Source organism: Parambassis ranga, chromosome 8 (genome assembly GCF_900634625.1).
Source record: "Parambassis ranga chromosome 8, fParRan2.1, whole genome shotgun sequence".
In the NCBI taxonomy this organism is placed as follows: domain Eukaryota; kingdom Metazoa; phylum Chordata; class Actinopteri; family Ambassidae; genus Parambassis; species Parambassis ranga.
In genome coordinates this window covers 5168224-5194206 of record NC_041029.1, presented here as the reverse complement: position 1 = coordinate 5194206, position 25983 = coordinate 5168224, and the positions used below count along the sequence as shown (strand labels likewise).

The 25983-nt window shown below is 43.5% G+C and overlaps 2 protein-coding genes across 5 annotated transcripts in view; both read right to left on the bottom strand.

Moving 5' to 3' along the window:
* Positions 1 to 10558, bottom strand: part of LOC114440138 (adenylate cyclase 9) — a 30527-nt gene extending 19969 nt beyond the window's left edge. Inside the window, exon 1 of the mRNA XM_028412431.1 lies at positions 7262 to 10558. Coding sequence (XP_028268232.1) covers positions 7262 to 9074 — 1813 coding nt within the window. The 5' untranslated portion in view covers positions 9075 to 10558. The remainder of the gene's footprint in view (positions 1 to 7261) is intronic.
* Positions 10559 to 12345: 1787 nt separating this feature from the next.
* Positions 12346 to 24062, bottom strand: srl (sarcalumenin). 4 transcript variants are annotated; one of them, XM_028413097.1, is made up of 7 exons: positions 23935 to 24062; positions 17734 to 17832; positions 17368 to 17463; positions 16707 to 16742; positions 15393 to 15509; positions 15073 to 15306; positions 12346 to 14974 (listed from the first exon to the last, which is right to left on the bottom strand). In XM_028413097.1, the coding sequence occupies exons 1-7, from the start codon at positions 23993 to 23995 to the stop codon at positions 14163 to 14165; spliced, it is 1455 nt and encodes a 484-aa protein (XP_028268898.1). In that variant the 5' UTR covers positions 23996 to 24062; the 3' UTR covers positions 12346 to 14162. The 4 variants fall into 4 exon arrangements, with proteins under 4 accessions (XP_028268898.1, XP_028268899.1, XP_028268900.1 ...); XM_028413098.1 differs by having other exon boundaries at positions 17734 to 17829; positions 23935 to 24000; XM_028413099.1 differs by lacking the exon at positions 16707 to 16742.
* Between the last annotated feature and the right edge of the window lie 1921 nt (positions 24063 to 25983).

Here is a 25983-nt window from a genome sequence, read left to right as displayed (position 1 = left end):
CACTCTTTAGAACACATTTCCCATTTTCTTTTCTTTCTGTTTTTTTTTTTACTTTAGTCAGCAGACTGGATAGTTATGTTTGCAGGGAATAACACAAACGGAGCTCCACAGCACAGTTTGCACCAATGAAACTACCACAGCTGAATGTATTCATGGAGAAAGCAGCTAGATTACTTTACCAACTCTACGCTACAAGAAAATCTACACTTTATATAAAAAACCATGCAGAACAGTCACTCCAGCCTCCACTCCACACCACCTATTTGAATTATGAGCTAATTATCGACTACTGACCTCAATCAAATGGATCAATGCATGCCTGCAACACATGAGGCTATCTGCATCCAGCTTAGCAGTGGCTAATGAAGAAGCTTGAGTCAACAAATCATTTTTTAACACTTTATCTATTAAGTCAAATACTTGAGCGTCTTATCTACCAGGAGGTTGATATTTGGTTTTACAGTTTAAAAAACATTCCAGTCTCAATATGCATTAAAGGTAGGGTAGGAGATTTTTGTTAAATTAGTGTAACTTCTCTTTACAATCCGATAGCAACCGATTAGTTCGGCAGTTTCGCATTAAAACGAGAATATTAAATCACCTGTGGAAGCTATAAAACACTAAAAACATCAGCCAATCCTCCGGGTGGACCCTGCGCGGAGTATTGGCTGGTTGTCACTCTCTTCCTGCTCTGCGTGCACCAGAGAGGTACGTGCATGATGGCCGAAGTCACAGACCGCAGCTCGTCTTCAGGTAATGCGTCCATGTGATTGGGAGGCGTGGCTTCGGGGTGAGCTCCGAGAGAAAGGGGTGTGTGTTTACTTTTGAAATCTGGCTGACTCTCACTGAGTTTTCAAAATCTCCTACACTACCTTTAACTAATGTTTGTTTTCGTTTGCAATTTAAATTGTAATGTAAAACTTGATGTGCACACATAAAGGATACTGTTGCTGCAGGAGTAGCACAACAAACCAAAAAAAATGCTATTTGGGACAGCACTACAATCCACTGTTCTTCAAAACAGGTTTGCAAATGGTTTTATAACAATTTTGAGTCCATGTGTTGTCCATGTCCGCCAGGAAAATCACCTGCACAGTGCTGTGCTGAGTAAAAAAGGCCAAAAGGCATCTCAGCACATAAAACTGCGTGCGGTAGATAACACGTTTTGAACCATGTTTTACTCCACATGCCATTTGTGTTGTGCTGGTTCTACAGGCTCAGCCATGTGAGCCGTTTGCAAGCGTGGCTTCTTATCAGACAGGCAGCTGTGCTGCTGATATCAGAGTCTCCCATCCACCTCGCCCTGGGTCTTCTCTGTCAGAACACATAAAGGTAGGACACTTCAGCACTGGGCCTGTAGGACAGCTGTCCCCTGTAGGGTCAGCAGGGTCCACTGAACCTTGTCATGAAGTGGACCTACAGCCACCATCATATATACAGAAATACATGTGAGATTTGCAGCTCTTTGCACCAATCATGTTTTCTGCTGTTAATCCATGAACTCATTACACCTCCTCAGTACAAATCTGTTATTGCATGCTGGGATGAAACAGCAGGCAGTCCCCTTGCAGCACAATGCTCCTGAATGAGTCTAGGTTTAGCAAACCTGCTGAGCAACAGTGTGACACAGCAGATAACCTTATGATTGCAGCTATAAAATTCAGCTAATCACCACATCATAGACCTTCAATAACCTTCCCACAATGGCCTCATGTTAGCAGAGTATGAGAAGGGCTCCTGAGGCTTTGCAGACTTGTTCAGTATGATAAGGCCAAAGATGATAAATGATGAAATAGCATTGCTGCAGGGCTTCTGTGCTGAACTATAATACGCAGTACAGAAAGGTACAGTACAATGCAGCGTGAAGTATTGTGCCATTACTTTTCAGGCAGAGCTGTAATGTACAATGCAGAGCCAAGGTGTTCGTTCTGGCCAGAGCTCGGTCACTGCAATACAATATAACAGCTCAGAGTCCTGGTCCTGGCTGGTTGGCTCCCCTGGCTGGCAGCCTCTGCGCAGTCATCTCCCCCCACCCAGGTGTCAGATGAAATGGCCACTACAGAGCATAGCGTGCATTCTAACTAATCCAGCGATCTACTTGCCACTCGTCCTAACGTTACCACCACACTCCATGCTCTCCAGCCCCCCCCCCCCTTTCCCCCCTTTCTACAGTAGAGCTGGATGCTGTGTGTGCATACTGATTTGGACTCAAGTGTCTAGATTAAAATGATGCCAGGTATTTGATTGCTGGCAGGGGTGAAGACAGCCGTGTATATATTAGGGTGAAAAAGCCAAACCGTTTAACTTTTGATCGAGTGCCTCAGTGTGTAGGCAGAGCATGCACACACAAAAAAAACACACAATGGGCTCTTTAGAAATTACATGCAGACATTCATGTCTATACAGCTTACTTGTGCTTATTATATACCTTAGCTTCTTTTTTTTACCTTGACAATTCACATTATCTAACAGGCTGACTTTCTAGGAAACATCTGCATCGTTACTACCACTACTACATTACAGTATGTGATGTATTTATCAAATTCATAAAGGTGTTTTCTTAGGCTGCAGTGCTGTCTTACCATCCTAACATCCACTGGAACACATCTCTGCCAGCAGCACAGCTAAATTCATTTCATCACCTTTCTTCATTTCTCTTCTCTCGTCTCTTTTAAGCAAAAGAAGCAAACCCAGTCTCATTTATCGTGGTCAAGGTCACAGTTAGCAGCCATTATAAGTAATTCTCCGCTGGGCTTCAGGCATATACTGTACGCTTTGCTGACTGACAGCACATCCCTGTGGAGGAGATGTGTGGAAAAAGAATGTGTGCATGTGCACCAAGTCTCCCAGCAGCACAAATGGAACTCTCAATAACTAATATCTGCTGCAGGGCATGAGTTAATTGAGCCCCAGTGAAGGGACATAGATTCTTCATCGTCAGAACAATTTATAGCTGCTCCATGCACAAAATCAATCAAAATGCAGCTAATCAATTATTGTTCTGAGGACAAGAAATTGGGACAAATTAAAGTGTCATCATCGACCAGAATACAAATGGCCTTCTGTGTTGTGGCTAGCACCACCCCTGGCCTTGCTTTCCTTTCTTTGATATCTGACATGAAACCCTCTTGTTATCGTCTCCCTTGTTCCCTCATCATAAATAAACACGATCGTGACAGCCTCATTATAGGCAATCAATATCATTTATAAATAATAAAAATGACTGGCTGGCTGGCAGGCGGCTGAGGGTCAGGATAACACCAGGGCAGCGTGGAAAGATATGAAGATGGAGAATTACCAACATTAATCACTTTAGCCAAGGAGATTACCCAGTCTTGCTTAATTAGAAATCTCCCGCAGGGCAACGGGAGGAGAGCAGGGTTAGAGAAGGTAATACTGTATGTACTGTAGCTGCCCGACGCAACAGCTTTCCTTCACAGGTCACAGGCACAATTTCAAACTCGCTCTGATAACATACCATACCTTGAGGCAGCTGGTTAGTGAGAACCCTACATAATAAGAATTAGTGTGAAGGGGCTATGCAATTACAAAAGAGCTTTCAGAAGCTCAAATTAATGAATGTGTTCTTTGCATCATCAAAGTGAAGTTCATTTAGATTACTTTCATTCATTCAGGTTGGATTAAGGCACCAGCGTGGCAAATTCACAGCAGGGGAGCACTGAAAAATACATACAAAGGAGGAAGACTAAAGAAGAAGAAGAAAAGTCTTTCAGAGCAGCATTTTTGGTGGAAAGGGTACAGCAGAAATAAATTATCAAACCACTGACATATCTGCTGTGTGTTATGTGAAGACCAACTGTGCCACAGTAGTGCCAAAAAGCTGTCACATTTCAAAGGCTTCTTTTCACAGTATCAGAGGATCAAACAGGGTGGATCTTTCACAACTCATCCTTTACTGCCTGCCCGTGAGACCGACTCCCTTTTGAGACTTTTAAGTGGCTGCACAAGTAAATTGACTTTCACAATGGCTTAATTTTGCCATTTGATATATCCTTACAGCAGGTGGTCAATGCTCATTATGTCCAGAGAATGGCGCATCACAGGTTTGACCGGTTTCTAATACAAATGGTCCAAAAATGTGGGTCACTGGTCCCACACCCACTGTAACTGTCCACTGGCCAGTTAGAGCTTTTAGCAAAAAGGGAAGCTGGAGCAAAACATTAAGCAATAAGAGAGGCGAAGCTGTGACAGCCACACCATTGAGCTAAAACTCTCTGAAACTCCAGGAGGAGCCGTCACTTCAGGTGACAATTATCTGTAGGTGTGTGTCACAAGCACCCCCCTTTCACATTGTTTTCACATTGTCACTTGATACTTTGCTATTGTAAAATATCCATTACAGTTGCTTTTGTTGAGCAACTAAGGCAGTCTGAGGCTTACTGGTGACAGTTGTTGTTATTCTGTATTGTAGTGTTGAGAGATTAAGGCAAGAACTAGCAATGACTGTAATACTTTCATTCTTGCTGTAGCACTCATACACACAAACACAAAATCCTCATTCAACATCAGCCAAAAAAAACTTGCCGTTTCCCCTGGAAACAATAGCTTCTTGGGAGAGAGAGAGAGGAAGAACGTTTGGATGTGTGCGGTGATCCTGTCATCTCCAGAAAATAATAGGGCCACACTGACATTCTCCTCCAAAGGGATAATCTTGTGCAGGTGCCATCACTCTGCATTAAGCACAAAAGAAAGTCACAGACAGGTACTTTCCAGGGAAATGGTGCCAAATACAGCTCCCATTTCCAGTAAGGAAAGTGTACAAAACTATGGTATGACTTCACGTGCAGCCCCTCATAACAGTCGATACAGGTTATATGAACTGTGGGAGAGTAAAGCATACTATAATCATTTCCTTTGTGATCTCATTTTATCCTGTTAAACATCCATGTGATGTTTTGTCAGAATCAGAATAGGAATCAGAATTCCTTTATTTAGTCATTATTCAGAAATGAATTCCTGCATGACTATAATGCGTTTCATGATTAATTATTAATATGGGATGCTTTGATTGGCTATAGGCCCCAGTAAGACTAAATGGCTAGATCTGCTATCAGACAACGCTGCTGAAAGTCAAAAGGGGGTAGGTTGGGGATAGTGGGGGTACATGCAACATGGTCTGAGGATTCTATATGAGTTAATGCCTAGTGGACTTTGACCATGACCCTCATCACTGTGATGTAAGGTCAACCACAACATTTCCAATTGTTGTCAAAACCGCAGGCCTTGGGTCAGAGCTGAGGCAACAGGATGCAGCTGTAACAACTGGCCACATGTGGCTGCACTGAACCCCCATAAACTACTTACACACACAGCAGGACACAAAAAAACTCAGTCAGAGTTTATAGTCGAACTGTAAAACCGTTATATTTAGGAGAAACTAAAATATCACGCTAACTGAAAACCTGGAAGACAGCAGCACAGCCATCAGTGTCTAGATCACAGCAATTTACTTCTGAGTTGGACAACAGGGACTGGACCCGGCCAGGATCCATGCCTGGCTGGGATGTTACCCAAGTGATTTACACAGACTGAGCTAGACAGTGGAGAGAATTTTACAGCACTAGAGAACAACTCTCTCCTGACAGCCAGCTTTCTCTCTGGCACAGCAAATCCACAGGGAGAGCATAAATCTTGGGGAGGGTTGTGAATGTTTGAAAAAGGAGGCGACAGAGGAGGAGGGGTTGATAACACTCTGGGTAACACATCCATCCTCACAACAAAAAAAAAGAGGAGCAAGATCCAGACTGGTAGCCACTCATTAATCTATGAGATGAAGGAAAATGCAAGCTCATAAATTACCCTGCTCGCTGGTAAACAAAAGGCATTTTTTACTCCATCTTGTTCCGTGAATGGTGAACAGCACAGATTTCTGAGAGGAGTCCAGTTTGGTGCAAAAATGAATTGATAATTTATGCATTCAAAATATGAATGTGTTCTTGTATGCTAATCCCTGCCTGGAACTCACTGGACAGAAACCAACGTGCAGCCTTCGAGGCAGCACAGTGAAACCAAAATAAACCCCAAATGCTAATTCAAAAGGGCAGATGAACACCATCTGCAGTACCTTAGTCAGACGCTGTCACGTCACTTACCATGGGTGATAATGGATCAGCGAGCCTTAAATGATGAAAAGAGCCATTAAGCCAACATTTAGTCACACTGAGGAGATTTGCATAAATGTATTAAATAAAAAGCCGTTTGGAGGCAGAGAGAAGACAAGACAGAGAGGCAAAGATAAAAGCTGCGTGCAGAATCTCTATTAGAAAAGGCGACAGTTGCATTAAGTTGTAAAGCAATCCTCGAGGTTCAGAGCGAGGTTACGAGAACAGGACACTTTGAGGACGTCTGGAAGGCAATGTGTAATTGAACAAGGGAAACAGACGTGGGCAGAGAGACGTGGCAGAGGCAGGGATGGGAGAGAAGATGGCGTCTGTCCGAGATACAGTCACAAACTGCCAACACCAACGGGTGGGAGGGGGGGTTACATGATAACAATCTCATGCAACCCATCAGTGCCAGTTAGGATGACAATTAAGCCCTGTGTCGACCTGGAGGGTGAGCTGCTGCAAGAAGGCATTTCTATGAAGGATACAGAAAAGTATTACAAGGCATAAACTTAAATCTATAAAGGTTTGTTGGCCCTTTAGGAGGATAACTGCAGCTCTATGGTGTGTTCATACTCAAAGCAGAATTGTATGTCTAGGTTTGCTTAGTGTTGACACAACAAACCAAAAAAAATACAAAACTAAAAGATAAGATCACAGCTGGACAGATTTTTATGACGTATACTGTGATGTTCCAAAACATTCCTTCTTGGGAAATGTGCTTAGATTTGTGGTTTGAAAAAGGGCAGACAATTTCAAAAAGTACAAAACAGGTGACTTGATGAAACGTCTGTTCATCAAGGGATAACTTGATACAGCAGGCTTACATGGTGAGAACTTGCATCTTCAAGATTGCATCTTGTGACATCATATCCTAACTGCATGCTACCTTTCTATTTCCATCAAAGGGTTACATCAGAGCTCCAACACCTGAACAGGTGGATGGCCCCATTCTCACTTATTTAAGTGAACTGCATTAACCAAGCAATCCCACCAGAGTTCAAACTAAGCCTGCTGAGTGTGAACACACTTTAAGTCACACAGCTGCAGCCAGTTTCTAGCAGCAGCTGCTGCTGACATTACTGGTGTGAAAGTAAAAAAAAAAACCCTGCTATAAACAGACAGACGGTGCTTACCTTTAAGCTGGTCAGCCACCACACTCTGTCCTATCCTCTCCACAACCTGTCCGTCTTCCTGCTGGTAGCGGTCATCCAGGAAGTTGGCTGTGGCCTGCGATAGGTGGACCTTACCGGCCACACCAAGCTGCTCCATCAGATTGGCCAGGTTGACGTCATTTGACCAGACGTCAAACTTGAAGCGCTTCATCCCCAGGATACCACACAGCACAGTGCCGGTGTGGACGCCCACTCTCATGTTCACCATCTCCCTCTTCTCCTGGCAGAACTGTTCAATTGCCTGAATCATGCCGAGGCCCATCTCTACACAGCAATAGGCGTGATCTGGTCTGGGTTCAGGACAACCAGCCACACAGTAGTAGCAGTCCCCTAGAGTGCTGATCTTTTCACAGCCGGTGAGCTCACAAAGTCTATCAAAACGTCCAAACAAGTCATTTAGAAGTCCAACGAGGGCGTGTGCTGATTTGTTGGCAGACATTTTGGTGAAGCCCACGATATCAGCGAAGAGGATGCTGACAGGCTCCATCCGCTTCATGTTGAAAGGCCTGAAGATGATCTGGCCACGGGGGATGGAGGTTTTCTTACGTTTATTGTTTTTGGGGCTGGAGATGGCAGCAGCCGCCCCGCTGGTGGAGTAACGTTTAACAGAGTTATCACCTATCTCTTCATCACCCTGCTTCATCAGCTCGTCAGCCACGATTCTGGGCATGACCGAGTGGATCATTCGCTCCTTCAAGGCCTTCTCCACCTCCAGATCTTTGCCATGCATGATGGCTTGTCCTACTTTAAGGAAGGTGCTGCGTGACCGCACCTCAGACATGATGAATAAGTGGATGCCAATGGCATGAGCACAGAGATGGAGCAAGGCCTTGGCTGGGCCTAACCAGCTTAGAGTGCCCCAGTCTGATGGAGAGGTTAAGCTCCAGTTCTCCCCTATCTGGGTCAGATGCAGCCAGCCCAAACTCTCGAAGAAGACGGAATAGATGAACCCAAGCAGGACAGAGGCATAGAGACGAACATGGAGAACGCTGTATAGTAACAAAAGAACCTCAATACAGAGAGAGAAGGTGCCTACGGGGGAAAGACAGGCGGACCAGGTGCTGCCTCCCACAAGCTTGTCATACGACAGGTTATATGTTGGGCCCATGCCACTGATTTCTTCCACATCGAGTGCAGGTGTGGGAGTCTCTGCATCCATGAGGCCTGACGTCTGGATTTGAGGAGCCAGGGTGAGAATGAAGGTTACAAGGATGAGCAGTAGAGACGCCTGGTTGTAGCAGCGAGGGTATAGCTTGGTAAAAGTTAGGAGGAAGAGAAGGAGGCAGAAGAAGAGGAAGGAAGCAGTGGGAAGGAGAAATGTAGCCCTATCACAGCGGGAAGGGTTGGCAGCAAAGTACAGTCCCCAGAGGAAACTGGCAGCCGCCAGGTAAAAGAGGACGTAGCGGAAGCGCCGCTGGGTCTGAGGGAAACAGCGTTCCCTGCAGGCCTCCTCCAGGATAGAAGAGTCAAACTTTGGGTCCCAGAAATGACCTGCAGATCTCTCAAACAACTGAGGCATCTTCTTCTGAGAGCGAAAGCTCTTGACCGCTGGCCTCCTCACTCCCGACTCTCCGGAGCTACAGCTAGAGGAAATGCTGTACTTGCAGTGTTTGGCTCCCCCCATGAAGCCTGCCCCGATGGAACCCAGGGGCCCGCCTCCATGCTTATGTTTGACACTGCTGCCAATTCTCACAGAGACGCCTCCATCTCCACTTGAGTCACAGCTCACTTCTGTGTTGTGGGGCAACAGTTGCTGATGTTGGGGGGATGCCATGTTGTCCTTTAATCTATCCAACAACAAAAAAAGGAATCAAAAGCACTAGGCAGAAGGCACTGCTATCACTGAGTAAATGCAGGTGAAGAAGTAAGGCAAAGTATGTGGCCACAGTACAATAACTAGTTCTTAAAGGGAGCAGTGATTCTGGCTGCAGACTTCTGGATGTTGGAACACCAGCAGACTTGCCAAAGTTTTTGAGTAGCTCATTATTGCCCCTCTTGACGTCAATCCCTGCATTCCTCTACATTCCCGTCTGTTTTGACGCACTTGAATCTGCAAGGTTCACTGGCTGTCTGCTCCGCTCCGGTCCAAGTTGACTCAGTAGACTACACTTTGCTTTACTCATTAGGAAAATGTTTCTAAGGGAGAGTGGGATTGAGAAAGAAATGTCCACTCCTGCTTATCCATTGAGTTTTCTTCACTTCCACGTGGAATTTACAGTTAAATAACTGGTGAACTGAAAATGTTTGGTTTACAGAACAGAGCAAAACAAGTCTGCAGCAGAGTTTCATTCAAGATCTGTCCATGATGGTGAAAAGGGTCAAAAGGCTTTTGAGGTCAACAACAGATCATGACTTTTGCCACCGGATCTTTTTTATTTATACCCACATGCTCCACGCTGCAGGGCCTAATCGCTGCTGCTCTGGCGGACGGAGCCCCGTCCTTTCCTGGCTTTATACCCTGGAGCCTCCGCCGTCGCTGCCTTTCCAAACGCAGAAGAGAAATTGTGCACGGAGGTCTCAGCTCTGAGACAAATGCGCGCAAAAACACTCAGCTGTTTGTGTTTACTGTCAGTGACACTTGCATGGACACGCTTCCTCCAAGACTATGCACCACCAGACTTTGTGTTGCATCTGTGCTGCTTAGGGTGTCCACAGTCACGCCAAATCTTGCGAATTCATCGTCACAGGGCAATTATCCAGATGGTGTAAATATCCTGAGCCTAAGCGGTCCGAGCGGTGTTTTCTGTGTCAGCCGGACAGCTGTCCGTGTGGACCGTCCACTCCTTGCTCTTGTCAGAAGAAAAGTTTCCCCACGACAGCCTGAATCCCACCGCTGAACACGCTGGACGACCAATTCCCAGAGAGATCCGGGCTAATTAAAAGGTCTCCACCTCCGCGTCCCACTCCCCCCCACCACACCACAGTCCCACACGTTACAGCAGAGCGTGCCTGTATCCAGCCACTTTAATTGAATTGGATGGGATGGAGAGAATATCGTCATACCTCCATATAATCCCCCTTTAATCCAGGACCAGTGTGATTGAACAGGACTGCTGCCCCGTCCCGCTTGATTTCCTCCATCCCTTTTGCCGCCCACGGTGAGATGTCTTATCTCGGGGTTATCTGACCATTATCTGTGCGTTGCGTCGGCCGACACGTGCGTGAAACGTTGTGCGCGCTATCCAGGCGCGGTGGGCAACACAGTGGCCGCAGCTGCCACCATCTTCTGTGCGCTGCTGACAGTGGTCCAGCCGGGAGGAGTGTGTGTGTGTGTGTGTAGGAGAGAGAGAGAGAGAGAGAGAGAGAGAGAGGGGGGGAAAAGGGAAAAATCACATCCTCTCTTTTCTTTCAAAATAAAAGTCTAAGTATTTATAATATTTTTATAGTATTTATAAAATAATAAGTAAGTATTTGCAAAGAAAATCCCATATATAATCGACTAATCGAATAATTTACAGAGACTCTTTTTGTTGAGAAACATTACAGCCTGGGCATCCTCAGCGCAAAAGACTAAAAACAAAAACACCTTTTTCTCATTTCATTCTGCAACAACATTTTGTGATATGTTTGTATATCATATACTGTGTAATAAATTTACAATTAGCATGCGTGTAAAATTGTCATATTTGGAGCTCCAGCCTTTTATTTTGAAAACTACTTCCCGTTTTTCCGTTCTGGTGGAAACCATTAACCTGCTGCCTGCGCCTTGAGAGCAGAGGAACAGGGTGATGGAGGGGCGGGGGTGCTTACAGTCGAGGAACGTGCACGCACTTGATTAAAAAAATGACCGAAAGGTAGCGAGCACGTATTTTATTAGGGTAGGGTGGGGACGCCTGGAGGGAAACCCCATCATTTTAACAACAATAACAACAACAACAAAGGCTCATCCACTCACAGAATTGTCTTCTTCACAATTGAACCATTAAGTCAACATACAGTGTAACCCTGTACACATCTAAGATGACACAAAAGTTTCCTACAGTAAAACCAATAGAGACTGAAATACCTCAGTACTTGAAAGCCAGACTAAAAAATACTAAGCTCTTTACTTCCTTTAACCTTTACAGCAGTATAAGTTTGCTTTGCACAACAACTCTTTATGTTTTGATTCACTACACTTTAAAAAAGTCTAAAGTAATTTAGTCATTTGCACAAAAAAACATATTTTTGTAGGTGTCTGCATCTAGTCTTTATTTATTCAGTGTTTAAATATGGATATATTTAAAAAAAAAACCTATTGGTTTTTAAACCAACGACATGCATACCTCGATTCAAACTAATGCCTGAGGAAGAGTGCCCGAGGAGAGGCTGGAGAATGTGTGTGTACCCCCATGAGAGACCATTTACAATTCATCCACTCAAACATACACACTTTCCAACCACACACTCACACACCCCTCCCCACCTCCAGTCACGACAAACTGTTGGTGCATTGCAGCTATGTGATAAAACCATGTGTGCAGGTTCAACCCCCCCAAAAAAGTGGAGAGACTGGTTCCCTCAGAATATTCAGACTTCAGGCGACAGAGTGCGTAGAGAGGGGAGAGGAGTATGGTAAATGAAAACAAGGCTGAGGTGTTAGAGAAGGAAAAATACGTTTTAATCCTTCTTAAAGCTAGAGACCGGAACTTTCTTGCCCCCCCTTTTGGCTGTATGAGTAATTACACAATCACTGCTGATACCAATGTTGCGTTCATTCTTCCTAAATATAACTGAGCTCCTTCCTTTTAAATGTCCGGTTTCCTTTCTGTCTAGAGCATCAGAAACTTTTTTATACACTTCCCCAGGTTTTTTTTTGCACCATCCAAGCACCATACTCCTAGTTGCTGTTGCATCCTCGGTCTCCATGGTTACAATTTCCCCCCCTAGTCTTTGGCTTTAATATTGGAATACCAGGGCAGAGATGCCAGATTTAATACTCTTGTGAAACACACAGGGTTTTAACGGGTGCTTCATCAGCACAGTGTGAGTTCATTCTCATAGGAAATGACACCGTATTTTCAAATGTTTGATCAGAATAATAACCACAGATGGTGACTAACACATTCCTTTAGAAATCTTTTATTCTTGATCATCAAGCTTCCAAAAATTTGGGCCAAGGTTCATTTAAATCTTATACCAAAACAAAAAAAAGGTGAATCAACAACTACTTTAATGGGACACACAACCATTCAATATCTAATTCACAGATAAGTGAAGATAAGTGACACTGAAATAAGCACAGTAACGTAATGAAGCTCTGAGCACTCAGTCGCCCCACTATTAACTTATTTTTGCCATGATGAGGGCAGTGGTCTGCATCTATTACTCTTATACACAGCACTCTCTAGTGGGCATGTTCTGGATCTGCAGTGTAAACGTACTAAACACACCCAGTGGAGCACTCACACTCAAACTGCCAGAAAAAAAAAACAATAAGTAAGCTTCATTGTTTGATATCTCAATTCGCAAGAAAGTTTAGCTGGGAAAAAAAAACAGCAGGAGGAGATGGTGGGAACTGGAAGTGCATTTGTCCATGAGTCAACTTGAGTTAACTCATGTCTGCATGGTGAATATAAAGCCAACAGAGAACAGCTGGTTAGTTTAGCATAGCATAAATGCTGGAAACAATTAAAGACAATATATAATCTCTCCAGGAAGTTGGCTATTACTATTTTTTTTTTTTGATCCAGTCCTGGAACGTTCATTGAGGCATGCAGCTCGGTAAGTATCACCCTTTACCATTCTGAGGGGAAAGGTCAGTATTTGGGCTTTCCTTCTTTTCCTTAGAGGTCAGGGGTCAACTCATGAGTCCTCCACTTTGCTTTTACCTTAATTAAATAATGAAAGCAACACACAAAAAAAAAACAAAAAAACAAAACAAAAAAGTCTCCTGTCACAATCTTGCAGCACACACTGCCTGCTTTTATCTTTAGGAAAGTTACACAGAAATGTCAATAAATATCTTTCTAACCTGCAGAATAATATTGCTTCATTGTGTTCCATATACGGTCACTCGACTACAAAAAGAAAGCTTATCAATGAAGGGAAATAAAAATCAGACTAATACAGTAGAGAATCGTTTTGGCAGATTTATAGAAATACAGTAAGAGCAGTTAAGAAGTGAAGAATGATGAACATAAACCCGCTGTGAAGACTCAGACCCTTGAACTCTGACCTCTGCTTATCTCACAGGTTGTCAACAACCAACAACATACAAAACTAAGAGGAAAAAAAAGCCCTAATTTCAATTATGATTGGTTCAGGTGTCAGTATGGCGAGAAAATACTGCTAGAAGAAAAATACATGCATCTGTTAAATAAGATGTGACATGCAATGGTAATCTATTTCACAGAAGCTTTGTATAGCACCCACAAATGAAGGCTACTTGGAAAACATACTCTGAAGCTTGTGTAATCAACCTACTGCATAAATTTCCAGTTTTTTTTCATTCACATACAAGGGAGCTGGTATTTGACTCTTTTCAGTCTCAGGATTTTTATTTCATCTTATCTCATCTTATTCTTATGCTTCATTTTTCTTCACATCATTATAATTCGCCAACCCCACAGTCCCAGACAGTCTGATGTGATTGTGCATGGAAGAGAGGAGGGGCGTGTATTTTAACAAAACTTCAGTGATCAGTGGCATGTTCTCATTTCTCTGTGTCCTTAAGCTGCCTTATCAAACAATGACCCCTCCCTCCCACTATCTGCATCATTCTGCACCTCCCCTGATTCTCCTGAGGAAATAAAACAAACATCAATCTTTTCTCTCAACCATACAAGCGTTCTGACAGAAGCAGGGTGGGCTTCTGTCAGATCCCTTCTCTATCACCTTCTCTTTCTCCGCACTTTCCTCCACTCGAGTTATTTTGTGTTTCTCAGTTCTTTCGATAGCGATTCTTTGGCTTCTCGCCGCAGCCGGTGGCCTCGCAGGAGGACAAGCCAGGCTGCTTGCCAGAGTTAATGCTGCTCAGAAGGGCAGGCAGCTCATTGGTGATCGCCCTCTCAATTTTCTCCAGCAGACAGCCTCCCATGTAGGAGCACTGAGCTGACAGTGGCTTGAAGTTGGTGACTGGATTGATGCCAAAGAAGTCACGGTAAGCATCACGGTTGGGTAGGTCAAATTTGCTGACATTGGTCTTGGCTAGGATGGATTTGAAAATATAGAACTTGTCTGGGTCATCCACAATCTCTTTGAAGACGAGTTCGGGGTCACTGAAGAAGCTCATCTTTTCTTTGAAGGTCTGGACATAGCGGTCTACCAGCAGGCCATGGATGCGTACGCGGATACCGTGCTGGCGGATAAAAGCGATCTTGTTCTCCATTCGGTTTTCAATCACCTGGTTGAGGTCCTCCAGGAGGGAGATCTCCTCTCGCTTGAAGAGTTCACGGCTGGTGTCAGGGGCATAATCGTATGGCCAGAAGGAGCTGACATAGACACGTGGGGGTTCGGTGACATTGATGAGGGGGGCTAAGCTCCAGAAGAGTGCTCCATAGACCCTCATTAAGTCCTGGGTGACCAGGTTGTCAGCTTTGTTTAGGATGATGCGGATCTGCGACTCACGACCCTTCAACTGCCGGAAGAGCATCTCAAGCTCCAGACCGACGTCCAGCTTGGTGGGATCAAACACCACAAAGATGAGGTCTGCACGGTCAATGAACCACTGACAGACATCATTGAAAGGGTAGCCTAGGAGAAAGCAGGGAATAAATCACTGTACACAACCGCTTTTACACACGGCTTCTCGACTGGTTAAAACTAAGGCTGAAACTGTCTCTGTTTTTTACCTCTCTCTTGCTGCTTGCGGTTCTCGATGATTCCTGGTGTGTCCACAAATGTCACACGTTCCAACAGTTTGTGGGGCATCTCAATACCGATCAGCTTTTCCAGGAAGTTTTGGCCAAACTTCTCCAGGGGCGAGAAGGAGCGAGAGCTGTCTGCTGCCATAACAATACCCTCAACAGAGCGGATCTTCTCCCCGTGCATGATAACAGTAAACTCAGAGGTAGTCGGTTCAGCTCCTACAGAACAAGGTCAAAAAGTACATTGATCAGAACCTAGGTTCTTTCATCTGTATTTTAGCAACAAAAAGAAAAGAAATATGTACCTGTGTAGAGCTGATAGGGGCTGTCATTCAAGCCCAGGAGGTAATTTATCATAGAGGACTTTCCTACACTCCAGGGTCCCAGGAACAGCACCATGGGTTTGGAGGTAATCTCTCCATCTGTAAAGCAAAGACACGTAAAGGTGGAGAACCTTTCAAGTTCATCCCAAATTAAAAACAAAAAAAGGTCATCTGGGGTATTTTTTGGGATGAAGAATACTTAAAGACAAAGAGACACTGAACATGCTTGGGAAGCAGTTTAAGAACAGGTGCCAAAGCTGTTAAAGTGTTTATTAGCATTAGAAACATTTCTGTAGCCATAACTCACGACATACGATACAGTTCCATGCTTACAGAGCAAGCTGTGTGTGTCATAGCACGCTGGCATGTATGTGTGGTGAGCGGACATGGTGGTAGGGTGCAAAAAAAAAAAAAGATCCTCACTCCCAGCTGAATACTGACCACCCTTTCCCACCAGTGTCCCCTTTCACAAACCTGTGTGTCCTTTGCTAAAGCCAAAGCAGCACATGCAACCCCTCCTCCAAATTTTACATCCTAACTCATTTTTGTGGTGCAATCTAATGAGACGGCACAAAAGTAGTTTTTATTTATGAGGAATGAATGATTCCAGAGTAGGATTAGGCGCAGGAGCGGCAAGGGTTAGGCCTTGACCTGGTAGAAAAACACTTCTCAAGATCAAGATAGTCAATAATAGGTCCCTGTAACACAGTTACTCTTTTCAACATAGTCCACCAGCAGCACTCCCTCTACATCCCAGTAAACACAGGTCAACAACCTGCTTTCAGACCTCACTAATTTAGCTTGTGAACTGATAACTCTGGGTCTTTCCAACGGTTAATTTAAGCCAAAATTGTCCCTTGACCTTGTCCCTTGCCAAATGTCTTTTTTCATTGGGCCCTGTGACCTCAGTTCTTTGCTGTGAATAATTGCATGGGAACATTCCTGAGAGATACCCAGTTCTATAATCAATGCACCAAGGTCACCAATCATGTTATGGATCATATCAGTGGTGGCGGCTTTGTGGTGACGGTGACCAGTCTTCAATTCATTGAAATAACATTTTGAGCTGTACCTCTTTGTACCTTAGGGCCACGAACCTACCAATCAACCCTTAACTGCTTGTCCCAAAGGACTGAAACTCATCACCCACTAATTACATTGATGACACTCTAATCAATGGGTGACCTAAAATGATTTTTGTTCATCCACAGAGAGTTTATGTATGAAGACAAATGAATGGAGGGGGCTGAGCACTTCAGGCTTTGCCATGCACAGGTAAGCCTTGCCCACACCCACCTGTGGATGAGTCCCCCAGGGTTCGTCCGGGGTAGGCTGTTAGATGATGTGGATGGGGTCGGGAATGGGGGTGGAGGGGAGGAAAGGAGAGGGTGGAGTACAGAAAAGTGAAGGGAACAGGAGGTGGAGGAAAGCTCGGTAAGGGAGTGAGGTTTCCACAAGCAACAGGGTGGGGTAAAGTAAAACAATGTACATGAATGTGTAGAATCTAATTCCATATTTGACCTGCAGTGTGTCAAACATGTCTGCCTGCTAATGGATGATGTGCCTGTGTGGTCAGGAATAAAGTGAAATGTTCATTTAGAGATACAATGATACAAATCAGATTACATGCAAGCCATGCCCGAGGAAGCCACAAGAGGGCGAGCTTCTGCTTATTATGCTACTGTAGATTTTGATCAGTGTGCAGCTCTGAGAGTTTAGAGTAAAAACTGGGACATTACAAATGGTACCTATAGGAGAAAAATACCCGTTCCCATAATAAAAAAAAAAGCTTATTCTTGTTTGAGCTAAAATAAGTCTGTATATAGTCTGCCTGTTACTAGTTAACTATTGCTTCTGTTATGTGAAAATGATGTCAGTCAACAAATCAGTCACTTTTAGCAATCCAAACACACTGAAGAACAACAGAGGTGAGAGACAGCAGAAGCTTCTGTGGTACCTGAGATCTCATGCTGCCTCAGCTCGTTGTACTTGTAGGCCTGCTCCATCGGCTTGATGGACGTGTGGTAGATCTTCCGCAACCTCTGTAGAGCCGCTAAATGAGGACCAAATGATACGTTTTTGGTGGTTAAAGGGTCAAAGGATATAGAAACTGTAGGTCCAGCAAAACATGTTTTTGTCAAAATTTTAACTCTCTTAATTTGTGGATCAAAGGTCATAATCACTTTGACCTCATAACTTAAGAACACCCTGAGAAAATCTGGTGCAAATGAAACCTCGTGCTGAAAGACAAACTAATTCAGTTTTGGTAAGCAAAGCTTAGTGCGACCTCACATTCCAATTCTAAGTAGAGTTTCATCCTCACCTGCATAGTCTGCTGCTTTTTCCTCAGTTGCCAGTCGCAGCGTCTCATCGATGTGAGTTCTGTCTCTGAGGACGGAGGTTAAATCTTCTTCTTCTTCTTCTGCAACAACATAACATACATTAATAAATGTAAATAAAATGAATATAGACAGATTTGAGGCTTTACAGTGGAGTGCTGTCACTATTAGCCAACATATATTATAATAAACAAATCGCTTCATAAATAACTGATTTTGTGGTGAATATTGTCCGTGCGTAAGAGAGACAGAGAGATGGTATCACAGAGAAAAAAAAAACATTTGCTCACTAGTCATGTCCACTTTTAAACCTATCAGATTACTTCGATCACAGCTGTTAGTACAATCAGCTCCTAATTTAGAAGGCAAACTCTGAAAATAAACAGACAAAGACATGTGTTTGGCATCACCACAGGCTTTATAGCAACAGCAAAGATAAGACCAGCAAAGAGAGGGACTTCCCTAGTTTCATGACAGATCAGGAGGTGAACTCAGAGCCAGGCCGCATGTTCTCAGCGGTGATATACATGAGACAATGATGTGCAATCCTCTTGTCTTTTCTTGTCTATATTTACCCACCAATCACACATGTATGGTGCACTGAGGCCTGTCCTTGTGTGCCCAGGCCTCCTGTAACGCCTCCCATACAGCACCGCTTCAGACAAACCCTGCTTCAGATAGTATATATATATATATATAGGAGCAGCTGGGTAGTCGTCCATGCCCTGGGAGGTTATGGGAGATTAGTATCCAAGCTTCCAAACATTTGCTTAATAGAGTTGTTAGAACATTTTAAAAGTATCTACAGCATGTTAGTGGAATACTGAAGCTGACATATGAGCAGTTGTTACTGATCATCTTGATCAGTAAGTTAGCAAATCAGAGTACACACCGTGATCTGAATATTGATATTGTTTAGTGGCACTCTAGCTAAGGTAAAAAGAAAAATGTTCTTCAACACACTCATGCACTAGATAAGCAAACTTTATTACCTACTGCAGATCACTTTGTTAACTTTGTTAGCAGATCCAGATACAAACTACTGCATGGAGACCAGCCATACATATTTGTGTAATGCATGTATGTAAATAGCTAGGAGCATTTAACAACCTTTTAGTTATAATATATTTTAATTCTGTCGACCAGCTGTCTGTCTAACTTAATGTGGAAAATTCAGTGTTAAGGAATAAACTGGTATTTTGTCCCTTTAGCCTGATAGAATATCACCATCTAGGTGTCTCCTGGCTTCAGCCCACTTCATGCAGTAATACTGTGAAGGCCACATTCATTCATAGAGTTATATGTTATTAAAATGTGAGACACTATTGAAATAATCCGAGCTGTACCAACAAAACGTTTGCAGGGTTGGATGATGACGTTATTTTCTTATACCTAATAATAAACTGTACAACAATGTGAGAAGACTCCACCCACTCAGGCGGCAGCACTGCGGTGGCATCCTGGAGTAAAGCCATGTGGTCAATGACTTCTAAGGTTTCTGGCCAAGGGACAGAACGCCATGCTGCTTTAGCCAAAACCAGCAGTGCATCAAGTGACATTTAAATCAGCTGAAGTTTGTTTACAAACTTGTGTTTACATCGATGAACCGAGCGGCATTTAAAACTGTATCACATTCATAAAAAAAGGTGTTTCTCATTCATAAAAACTGCAGGCAGGCATTTGCAATCAAATAAATGATTCAAATCAGGTACTGTAAATGATAATGCACTGAGTATAGAAGTCCTTTCACACTAACCCATGCCTGAGGCCCCAAAAGTTGCCCCTTTGCTAGCAGCAATGACACACTGCTGGTTAAGGAACAACGCAACAGTGCTGATTCTCTCCGAGTCAACCTGCTAAAAATAAGTCTGTGTAATGTTGCTGCCAGCACGGTGCAAGAACAAGAGAAACCAAAAGGTTAGTAGCCAGAATAAAACAAGATTATTAGTAATGCAGCATTCCTGAAAAGCTTCTCTAAAAATTGTCGCTATGTATTTGGATGTTTTATTCTTGAGAGAACACCAGAATATAATGAAAAGAAGTTCATTTTTAGAGCAAGAAAAGAGAACCTTCGGGATCTATCACACTTCTAAGTTCTGCAAATATCTCCCCTATGTCCACTGTCCCAAATTATTCCAGCCAATCAGCAACAGCAGGCATCAATACTTGTTCATATGACAAGGAGAAGAGGAGTGGGCAAAGACCAAGAAGACTAAGAGAAAAGACATAAGATGGTAACACTGGCTTAGGATAACCGTTGTATTACTGTGCTTCGAAATACTTCACTTAACTGATTTCCCTGCACGGATGTCAGGGCTGCTAAAAGCACCAGGATGTTCTACTGCTTCTGTTCACATTGTGCAGCATCCTTTTTCTACAGTGGAAGATGCATCACACGACAGATTTATCAACTGAAAATCAATGAGACAGAGAAACATATGTACGTAGCTCTGTGATCACAACAACAACGGCAAAATTCAGAACTCATGACTGCAGCAAATGTGAAGCAGGGAGGTCAAAGTTCAAGTCCCAGGGTAATGATGATGAACAGTGCATAGAGAAACACAGCACGTATCTGGCTAATGCTAACATGCTAATGCTAAAGCACATAAAGGAGAGATGGCCCAGAAATCAAGTCCAAACAGATATTATATCAAAATAATAAAAAGAAAAACAAAGCTTGAGAAGTCAGGGGCATGATGGTGACGGTGGATGTTCCCCAGCTTCACAGGACCAGTCGTAGAACACAGGACCATAGGAACTGTGAAGAGTGTCAGGAAGGCTTTTGATGGGAATGTGGTTTCACCTTAAAAAAAGTCACTCTACCAGAGGACACTGTGGTGGAGGAACAGATCCCATCTCCTCCATCAGTGTGTCACCGCAGTGCACAAAGCTTCCTCAAACTTCCATAACTTAACTCATCACTGAGAGGAGTCGTGTCTTTTAACACTAGCCTCTTGAGAGAGCCTTAACTGCCCTGAGCTTGTTAACACCTTCCAATCCAGTCAATCCCAGACGAAGCCATGTACGGAGCTCCGCAAATGATCACAGAGGTAGTGTTGCCTGCGGACAGCGGGCCTTGCATCAGCACTCAAAATTAACCCTGCAGGCGCCAGGGGAGTTGAACCCTGGACATCTGCGGCAACGACCACGTGTCCTCACTGAGCTCGTTGCCACACAACCCTCCCTCAGTTTGGAGAAACATTCAGGCGGCATCAGCACATCCTGTAGGAATGTGGAGTGATTTAAGGCTCAGCAACGGGGCAAGTCACAGCTCAACTTTAGATCTCTGATCTGCCATCAGAAAAAAATGTCAATCAAAAACTGCAGTGTAAAACGTACAACTTCTACCTCAGAATTCTGAGAAAAAAAAAAATGTAGACAGAATTCTGAGGGAAAAAGGCCACTACTCTACTACTACATTTGTGAAGATACAACACAGAAATGTGTTAATTTAATGACAAAATGCAAACTATATTAAACATCTGAGAAAACAAAAACATAAAAGTCAGAAGTCAGAGAAAGAAAGATTAAAAAAGAAGTCAGAATTTAGAGTTTTATGCGAAAAAGGCAGAATTTAAAGGGGAAAAAACACTTTTTCTATCAAAACATTTGTTTAAATAAAACTACAAATGTGCTAAACTTCTCTCTACAGACAATAAAATGAGTTTATCATTAGAAAGCTGTTATGTGTGTTATGTTGCTATGCAACTATGTATGTGCATGTGTTCATGTGTATTTACACTGTATATATTAGGTATCTGTATGCGTGTGAAAACCCAGGATCATGTTCAGCTTGCAGCACAGGGGAAGAAAATTAAATTAAGGTGAAGACGATGAGGACAGCGGGTCTGGAAACCCCCTGTTAGAGGATTTATCTCGACCATGCAACACAACCTGCGGGACAAGGAAGGGCACTGATTTCATTCATATTTAAAGAGACCGAATGAATTAAGGGTCAAAAGGTGTGAGGGTAGTTAGCAAAGAAGGGCGTGGTGAGAAGCGGCCACAGATGGCAACAGGTGGTGGTGCTAGTACTCCCCCATGGTCAGAAATAGCCCTACAATGGGTCAGAAGATGGACAGATGCGGGGGCGGAATGATGGCTGCCTATTTTAGGGTTTTGACTGTTAGTCAGTGTGGAGACTCGGAGACTTCAGCGAGCTGACTCTGTATCAGGACCACACATGTAGGTTTCTTGCTAAATAAAAACTTCTTTTACATAAACAAATTCATGAATGCTACCACCTAGATCATAATATTGTTGCATTTACGACCTCTAAGGTCGTCACTGAAAGCCAGGCATGAAGTGGAGTGACAGGCTCCGTGAAAGGCGCGAGGGCAAAGGCACTTTACGCCGAGGTGTTGATTTGATGCCGATATCCTTGCTCTCTCGTCTGACAGCCAGCAAAGGACGCCAGGTGCCCTTGGGACAGGGGGTGGCGCGTCTTAAGGAGGAGTGTGTGTAATAAGCCGGAGCGACTGGTGTGTCCCCTCTTCCGCTACTGACACAGGGATGTCCCTGACATGCCGCATGCCATCAGAGGGGATCACGTGGCCTCTGAGCTCCTTTAACATTCAGTAAAAAAAAAAAAAAAGGTGGAGGCCAAATATGTTTTAGTGTAGCGAGGAATGACTACAATAAACACATCCATGTGACGTACTAATCCAAGCCCCACGCTGTGTTCTCACTGACCTCACTTGAAATAGCCTGTGTCTACATAGCTAGTGTGCTCCTGCAGCTGTGTGAATATGGTGTAACATGTTAAAGCAGCCACAAAAATAGTGGAGAAGCTTGTTATAGATGGTTTAAAAATGACGTGTTGTTTCCCTAAATATGACAATTAGTTCAATTGCATCAACCCAACAATACCACAACTGAAAAAACAATGGTCTGAGAATAAACATTTAGTAGGAGATCACCTTTTCTTTACTGACAGTGATGGGACCAATCAATAACACACATAATCACAGTGGCATAGAGCCTATATTCTCATGTTTTTTTTTATCTTGCAGGCAATTAAAACTCTTGTATGTCCTGCAACAATCGATCAATATTCCTCATGCAGTTCATTTAGGAGACAGCGGCCATTAAAGACACCTGCACAGGCCTGCAGAAGAGATCGTTGTAAGTGTAGCAGGAGCCCGGCCCCTCCTGCCTGGAGAATGCATGTCCCTAAATGGCCAACTGCTGGGAATAAATTGCGATTGTGACAGTGCAGAGTGACAGCAGCTGTGCAGCGTATCTAAAGGGAAGCGTGGGTCCGGGAGGGGTTGAGGAGACAGGAGGGGGACGGGGGTTGGGGGGGGGGGGGGGGGGTCAAATAGAGGGAGGAACTGTCGTGGACAGTGTTGGGTTTCAGTAGGCCTTCCAATCTTAGACACCTGACAGCAGCCTGGAATATGAAGGCCTGGGTCCGGGCCGTTGAGCTGAACGCCACCCCAAGGACGGTTGGGTGACAGACAAGGGTAACTGTAACCGCACCAGTCCGGACCCATAGAGCAGTCAACATTTTTAGAATGGGTAATCTGGGAGTAGTTATGTATGAGCACACTATGACATTCAGGGTGCCATATGTATTGTGATATAATTATGACCACGGCTGATTTGATGCTGCTCACAAAGAGGAATTCTTCAACAAGGATCACAGATCACATCCAAGAACAAAGTAAAGAGACCTGGCTGTCCGGTGGTTGTTCTCCTCTCTTTGGTTAAACTGAGACTTTCCATCAGCTGGTGCCATGACTGTAGGACAGCTGACATGCTGTCGAGCCACAGTGGAGGCTGCACAGTAATCCTTAACACATCTATTCAGCAGTTACTGATAAGTTCTGGATTTAATAATTCAGATCTTAAGAAAGTGTCCCTAACTAAGTTATTTTGCAAGTGTGCCAGAGGTTTGACTATAAATTGAGACTGATTTTAAATGAAAAAGACCTGGGTAATATGTCTGTCTGTCTGTCCATGCTTCTATAAAACAGTGTCTTTCTCTGCCAATTACCCAATAATCAACACAAAACAGCCCATTCTCCATCATCCTTTGAACACCTTAACACTTTAACCACTGCTAACAGTGCAATCAACTTTCTAATCATTCTAATTCACTATTTTCATTGATACTAATACACAAACAGTGCAGCACAACATACAAAACATCATATATTAATAGTGTCTCTGAGTCTTACCTGCTGTGGCCTGCAAAAGCAGCAGGGAGAGGAAACAGCAAATCCAGACTGTACCCTTCATGATGGCTGCCAGGAGAACTCTGATAGTCGGACAGACTATATATACCAAGGCAGGAAGGTTAAAGGGCACGCAGAGAGGAGAGGAGGAGGAGGAGGAGGAGGAGGCACGGAGAGGGCCAGCTGGTGGTGGGGATGAGATCTGTGTGTGCTACAGGAGTCACAGCATTCCACCGGGACTCTACATGTGCAAGCAGCTGACTCCTCTTTTCAGAGAGGCTGCAGCTCGGGCCTCGACATCAGTGCGAAGAGAGCGAGCTCGGTCCTCCAGACTCAATATTCATTTTTCTAAAAGGCTGCAAAAACATGTACATGTAGGACACAGACTGGAAAACTCAAGAAGAGAAGAAGAGAGACATACTACATCTAAAATAAGAAATGAAAGAATATACATCTGTTGGTTTTTATTAAATAAATTACTATTTCCTGTCACTAGCCTGCTTTAGCTTTCTGTTAACTTAAACTAACTAATGTAACAACTGCTTTTATCAGCAAATATTATGAAACCAACAGCAATTCCATACATTTTAGCTATTAATCTACAATGTGAGTGATAATTGATCAGCTTGCTACATCATTTCTCCACCAGCTAACATGATAGAATTAGACATTGTGGATTATAGTGAACAAAATAAATGATGTAATGCTACAAAGCAAATGTGCCCAACATTAGTCAGGAGCAGATGCTTAACAACTTGTTGTAGCTTTGCTGGCTAACATTACGTTTCCCCAACATTTTTAAATGTCACATTGGATGTGGTGTTTTAATATTTTTAATTTATATACTTTTTTACATTTGATGGAGCCGGTCTATTTTATTTTTATTCAACACATTTTATTCATTGATTTACTTTTAAATGTATTGTATTATTACACATACAAGTCCTTTATCTGAATGAACTGTCACGCCTGTTTTACCAAAGAACGATGATCAAATCGCTGGAACGGCTTTACCACCCTCTCTACACAAACTTAGCCAATGCACTCTGCACTGAGGGGAACTGTCAAAACCCACTCTGGTAAAGCATCCACAATGCTCACTTGGCTGCCATGTTGGTAAAACTAATCACCTTAACAGAGTATGTGAGTGTGTAAGAGGGGTAGGAATGAGAGAGCTGAGGAGAGGGTATGTCTGGGACATAAAGACCCCTGAGTCAGCCCCAGAATCCCTAGCACTGCTAAACGCCAGGCGGATTACTGCTTTATCACACTCAAGCAGACACAGTGTGCTGAACATAATCTCACAATTCCTTGGGAATGAACATCTCAACTGTAAATTAATCCCTAAATGTGGCAGGAGTTTCTTACCCGAGCATGTCCATCCCCTAAATGACTGTGGAAGCCCGTCCAAACGTTACAGCATGTTCCGGTTTGGAAGCAGAAAACTGCATTAATCCGGAGGAATTTCTCTGTGTGAGAGGGGCATGAGCTTTTGTTGAGGTTTATGATTATTTTTTTCCAGATGTGCCTCGTTTGTTGCTTCCTGCAATAGAAAACAACACATAAACAGTTGTTCTTTGTTAGAATGAATTCTATTCTATTCTAGAAAAATTTAATTTTCTGTGTCTAGCAATTTTATTTTTTGCATAAAAGTTAAAATTTTATTTTAACTGAATTGACCTGTGATTTCCCTCTTTTGGGCACCGTTTAACAGCTGGTTTAATGAGCAGTATCTGAATGAAACGTGAGGGTGTGAACAAGAGGCTTGGAATGAATCAGCGTGTGTCAGGGGGAGGACGGCTGAGAGACGCCACCTACCGTCGTCCCTATAGTACATTTGAACTGTCTCAGAGAGGGTGGTCAGTCTTATTTTAGCAATGAGCTGGTGAGCAGGAGGGGAGAGGGGAGAAAGACAGACTGCTAAACTGTATCCACCAATCAGAAATAGACACATCAACTCTACAGTTAGCCAGACCTGGAAATGAGACACATTTAGCTGGTTATATTATTATATCATTATTACAACTGTAAAAACACACAAAAAGCCCAGTG

What these genes read in the sequence shown, in the direction of transcription:
- srl (XM_028413097.1), bottom strand. Translation starts at nt 23,995, where the DNA reads ATGAAGGGTACAGTCTGGATTTGCTGTTTCCTCTCCCTGCTGCTTTTG. An exon ending in GAGGCAGCATGAGATCTCAG is followed by an intron (nt 16,743 to 17,367) that starts GTACCACAGAAG and finishes ATCATCTAACAG; the next exon opens with CCTACCCCGGACGAACCCTG. An exon ending in CCTGGGGGACTCATCCACAG is followed by an intron (nt 15,510 to 16,706) that starts GTGGGTGTGGGC and finishes TTTGCTTTACAG; the next exon opens with ATGGAGAGATTACCTCCAAA.